This window comes from Chenopodium quinoa, unplaced genomic scaffold, assembly GCF_001683475.1.
Source record: "Chenopodium quinoa cultivar QQ74 unplaced genomic scaffold, ASM168347v1, whole genome shotgun sequence".
Taxonomy (NCBI): domain Eukaryota; kingdom Viridiplantae; phylum Streptophyta; class Magnoliopsida; order Caryophyllales; family Amaranthaceae; genus Chenopodium; species Chenopodium quinoa.
This window is the reverse complement of record NW_018743389.1, coordinates 5,187,732-5,193,823: the sequence shown is the minus strand read 5'-3', so window position 1 is coordinate 5,193,823 and position 6,092 is coordinate 5,187,732. Positions and strand designations below refer to the sequence as shown.

Genomic DNA, 6,092 nt, shown 5'->3' with positions numbered 1-6,092 from the left:
ATTCATTAGTGGTGGTACCATTTCATATTTAATAACTTGTTAAAATGTCAAATATTATAAAACGGACGAAAATGGAAATTGTGTTAAGTATTTTGGGTCGGAAGGAGTAGTTAAGATGGTGCATTGGCAAACGTGATAATAAAAATGTATCAACTAAAAAAAAGGAGAAATCATATTATTTTTTTTGTTTAGAGAATCACAAAAGCGTGTAATGAGCACTGATTTTAGAGTCTCTAAGCTCTAACCACTACTCTTTACTCTCACGAATTTAAATATTGACAGAATGAAAATGTAGATTGTGGAAAGACATAGAGTGACCCACTAGTTTTGGACTTTTGGTGGCTGTCAATACTTAAAACTAGTTAAGAGTACAAATTTACAAGGGAAATTGTCATTGGTAGCCATCAAATTTTGCTAATTATCCTTGGTGGCCAAAAACTTTTTAAATTATCTAAATTAGCCATATAATATTGTAACTTTATTAATTATAACACTATGATCATTATTAGCCACTTTTAAGACTAATAAGTAACTATGGTTAACTTTTTTTTTAGGGATAACTATGGTTAACTTAAGTGTCATTAAGTAATACGATTACTATTAACACCCTTACTTATTACTTTCCCTCCAAATCATTTCCCCTTCTTTATATAACCCTAAATCAGAGAAAACCCATTAATCTTGCTTCTCCGCAATTCTTATACTCCTCCATTCTCGTAGTTCTTCAGTATTGAACCTCAACACTATTGGGTCATTCATTCTGCAACAAATACATCACAACAGGCAGGGGCGGAGCTAGAAGGGGAAGAGTGGGGACACTTGTCCCCCCATTTTCAAAAAAAAAATTAAAAAAAAAATTTTAAAAAAAAACAAAAAAAACGCAATTACAGAATGCTCTGTGCGACATTTGCAGCCAAACCCTAAGTCTTTCAATTTTTAATTTCTCTCTCTTCGATTCGCCCTCACCTCGCCAGAGTCGCCTGACGCTGTCCACCGTTCTCCGGCAGTTCGCAGCAGTGAGGCCAATGACGAGGTTCGACAGACGACAGCGCACAGCGGACAGCCTTCAATTCGTGTGAATCGTGTCTTCGTGAGTTCGTGTTTGCTGTTTGCAGCAGCAGCCCAGCAGCCCAGCACCGCGCCACCGCAACACAGCCAGCAGTTTGGACGTTTGGTGTTCAAGTGTAAAGTGTTTGCAGCAGCAGTTCGCAAGTCGGCAACTTCGCATTTACAGATTTACTGTAAGGAGTAAATCTGAATTTCAATGGAGGTATGATTAATTGATTATGTAATTATGTAAATCTGAATTAAGTGAATTTCATTACTTGTTTAAATGTTTAATTGTTTTATAATTTATATTTTTATTGTGAATTTGTCATTTGTGGCCTTGTGGGTATTGATTATTGATTTATATTTGTTTGATTGTTTGAATGTTTCCCCTGTTTGAGTGTTTGGCTGTTTTTGTGAAATGTGAATTTAAATTATTAATTATTGTAAATTATTGAAATGTGTAGTTGAATTAGAAATTTAAAATCTTAGGTTTTGTTATTATGTAATGATGTGAATTGTGGTCTTGTGGAAATTGATATATAATTTTCAATTTAACTAGGAAATATCAAAAGATTCACCAAATTCAAACAAATCCAAGGCAACTAAACAACCCGATCTTCGACAATTCTTGTTTAAAAGAACGAGACTCAATGAAAATGAGTCCAATAACTCACCTTCAGTTAGCTCCCCTCAAAGTCAAGAAAATAGTATGGAAATGGGTGGTTCAAGTAATAGTAATGTACCATTAGAGGAAGATTTGGTGTATGATGTTGAACTTCTTCCTCATGATCCGGGAAAAAGAATAAACATTATGGATTACCCCGCAAATGAACGAAATGCTGTTAGGAGGGGTTATATTCTTAAAAAACCTTGCCAACCAAAAACTCATGACTTCCCTACAAGACAAGTGTCTGGTTTGCGTCGCTTTAGTGTTCATTGGTTCAACAAATGGGATTGGCTTGAATATAGTATTGAAAAAGATGTTGCATTTTGTTTTGTATGTTACTTGTTCAAGAATGAAGTTGGTATTAAACCGGGGGGTGATGCATTTGTTGATGGAGGGTTTAGGGCATGGAATAAACCGGAAAGATTTGAGAAGCATGTTGGTGGAATTAAAAGTGCTCATAATCTTGCTTATGAGAAATATGTGAATTTAAGAGATGAAAAAAAGAAATCAATCTTGAATGTGATTGACAATGCAAGTGATGTGATTAAAAGTGAATATTTTATCCGCTTGAAAGCATCTTTATCTTGTTTAAGATTTCTTTTGGGGCAAGGTTTGGCATTTCGTGGACATGATGAAAGTGGGGAGTCATATAATAGGGGTAATTTCCTTGAGCTTTTGAAGTGGTTAGGAGAAAAGGTTGAGGAAGTAAGGATACATACTCTTGAAAATGCACCTAAAAATTGTCAAATGACTTCCCCTCCTATTCAAAAGGACATTATTAACTGTTGTGCCAAAGAAACAACTAGGTGCATAATATAAGAAGTTGGTGATGATTACTTTGCTATATTGGCCGATGAGTCAAGTGATGTGTCCCAAAAAGAACAACTAGCTCTTGTTTTGCGTTTTGTTGATAGAGATAGTGGAAAGGTAATGGAGCGATTTTTAGGCATTGTTCATGTTGCTAATACTACCGCTTTAACTCTTAAAGATGCAATCATGTCTTTACTTGTTGAACATTCATTGAGCCCATCTATGATAAGAGGGCAAGGGTATGATGGAGCTAGCAACATGAAGGGTGAAATAAATGGCCTTAAGACTTTGATTATGAATGATACTCCAAGTGCCTACTATATACATTGTTTTGCTCATCAACATCAACTAACATTAGTTGTCGTTGCTAAAAAGAATGATAGTTGTGGTTGGCTTTTCGAGATACTTGGAAATTTGTTGAATGTGGTTGGAGTTTCTTGCAAGAGAAGAGAAATGATTCGTCAAGATCAAGCTCAAGAAGTTGCTCGAGCCTTGGATGTTGGGGATATTGTGAGTGGATCGGGTTTAAATCAAGAACTTGGTTTGAGTAGGCCCGGGGATACTCGTTGGAGTTCTCATTACAAGTCACTTTTAAATGTCATCCTCTTATTTCCTACAATTATTAAGGTGCTTGTACAAATTGGGAAGCATGGTGCATCGGAAGATAAGTTCAAAGCTCAAATTGTTTTAGGACAATTAGAGTCATTTGACTTTATTTTTGTTGCTCACTTGATGTTGACTATTTTTGGATACACTAATGATTTGTGTGTTGCTTTGCAAAGAAAGGAGCAAGATATTGTAAATGCCATGGAACTTGTCACTTATACAAAAACGGTGTTGCAAAAAATGAGGGAGCGAGGATGGGATACTCTCTTAAACAAGGTAACTTCATTTTGCACTAAACATGGTGTTGTTATTCCCACTATGGATTATCTTTATGTTCCTCATGGAAGATCAAGACGTTTTGTTGAAGAAGCAACAAATGAACATCATTTTCGGGTTGGAATTTTCTTAAGACTAATTGATTTGCATCTTCAAGAACTTGATGAACGATTTAATGAGAGGAATATGGAGTTACTATTATGTATGGCTTGTTTAAGTCCTAAAGATAACTTCTCATCCTTTGATAAAGATAAGGTACTTAAACTTGCCTCTTTTTATCCCGAAGAATTTTCAAGCTTTGATTTGATGGCTCTTGAATATCAACTTGATGTATTCATGGAGAATATGCTAAATGATTAAAGATTTCAAGGTTTAAATGACCTTAATTCTCTTTCTATGATGCTTGTTAAAACCAATAAGCATAAGACTTTTCCTCTTATTCATTTGCTTATCAAGTTGATGTTGATTCTTCCCGTTGCCACGGCAAGTGTTGAAAGAGTGTTTTCTGCAATGACATGTGTCAAAAACAAGTTGCGAAATAGCATGGGTGATCAACTTATGAATGATTGTTTGGTCACTTTTATTGAGAAGGATGTCTTCTTACGAGTTTCCGACGAAAAGATTATTGATCGATTTCAAAGTATGAAGACTCGAAGAATGAACTTGTAATTTTAATGTAATGTTTATGTAATTTTTTTCATCATTTTGAATTGTATGACTAAGTATATATTTGTATTTTGAAATTTTAATATTAAGTATTAACCAATTTGTGTGTGAGTTTTTTTTTTGTTTTTATTTTTTGTTAAGCTTTTCGTAAGTTAAGCATTTTGTCCCCCCAAGTTGAAAATCCTGGCTCCGCCACTGACAACAGGTTAATATATATCAAATATGCTAATAATGACCCCCTAATTCTACATATAATTAATCCACAAAAAAACTCATTAAACATTATATAAAAAACCCTACATTCCAATTGAAAAACACGACCTACTATCACAAAACAAAGCACAAATCAAGAACATGAAATCAATTAACTCAATTGAAAACTTTGAGCTAGTACATACCTGAATATTTATGCAATAAAGAAAGGATCTTTATGTGCAAATTCAACCACAACCCACACGTTGTCCATCATATTCAATCGCAACCCAAAATTTTGTAAACTTCAATGGTTGAAAAAAAAAACCCCAATTCTACTCCGATCCACCTTTGTTGTAAATTTCAAAATAAATCTCGAATCCTAGTTCTAAGGTTGAAAAATTGAAAGGTGGAAAATGGTATTCGAATTTCAAATTATGGTGAAGAATGGAGATGGATGGTTTCTGAATATGAGTTAATGGAAGTGATGTTTGTAGTTGGAGAGAGAGGGAGAGTTAATACCTAGGTAATAATTTTATTTATTATTTTTTTTTTTTCAATTCAAAATTTAACCATAGTATAATTACTTATTAATTGTAAAAGTGGTTAATAATTGTCATTAGTGTTGTGATTAATAAAGTTACAGTATTATATAGCTACTTTAGATAATTTAAAAAAAAATTGGCCACCAACAATAATTAGCAAAACTTAATGGCTACCAGTAACAGTATGGCTTTTTGTGCAATTGAGCATTTAAAACATGCACGGTCCACAATTTAAGTCTACACAGCATGCATATACTGATTGAGACATTAAGTGATACAAATTTGAACCTTTGAAGTACACACTATACCAACTAATTAAATTCAGTGGATGTATATTTATTAACTATTACTAAAACAAAACATTGATCTAATGACATCATCTCCTCTCAAAATTGCATATGTGTCGCTTTCTTAAGAAATTTTTTCTCGCATAAAACCAAAGATGATGTCATTATTTTGTGATACTTTTTTTTTTGAAAGGATTTTTTTTTTCCTTTTGTGTGATACTTTGTAAACAAGCTAAGTAAATTCTTTCAACAACTTTAATCTAGAAAATCGAAGTATAGTAAATTGATGAATAGCAACTGTATTCCTTTCTTTTGATTTAAAGATCTATCATTCCCTCTCCTCAATTCCTTAACACTAATATTCAAATGTCTGGAAATTTCCTGAAAAGTCCAAACTGTATTTCTTATAGGAAATCTCCTTCCATTGAATTTATGACAAACTTGAAAAGATTCATTATATATACGAGTTCTATACTATAATTTTTTTATTATAACCGTGTATCGCACGGGGACAATCTAGTTCATCTCTAAATTAAGTTTTTAGTCATTAGCTCAGAATATTTGAGATTGGTCTGAATTCATATGAGAAAGTCCTAATACATCACCGTTATATACAAGTAAAATTGCATAATAGTCTTTTGTACTACTGAAAGTCTTATTAGTACTACTGAGATGTTTTTTTCACTACTGCTCAGAGTGTCTTTTTTACGACTGAAATCATATATAGTACTACTAAGAATGTTCAGTAGTACTCGCAAAATGTCTTTATCCACAAAATTGTCATTGTTATGTATTTGCTTGTGTCTAACTGTGAGGGCCTAGGAAGCGCTCGAATTCATACAGAGTTTCCGATAAACAATTGCATCAACTCCATAAGTATATGATGTATATAAGGAAAAAAATTTCAATATATTCCAGTTATACTTAATTTATGAGTCTATATTGAAGATGGTGCCGAGGATTATAAGTTCTCTAATACGGAAAAATTCCTTT

General features: G+C 33.2%; 1 protein-coding gene across 1 annotated transcript; it reads left to right on the top strand.

Moving 5' to 3' along the window:
- Nucleotides 1–1,765: 1,765 nt before the first annotated feature.
- LOC110738518 (zinc finger MYM-type protein 1-like) lies at nucleotides 1,766–3,769 on the top strand. Its single transcript, XM_021918928.1, has 2 exons — nucleotides 1,766–2,523; nucleotides 2,632–3,769. Exons 1-2 carry the CDS (start codon nucleotides 1,766–1,768, stop codon nucleotides 3,767–3,769), a joined length of 1,896 nt encoding a protein of 631 aa, XP_021774620.1.
- Nucleotides 3,770–6,092: the final 2,323 nt, after the last annotated feature.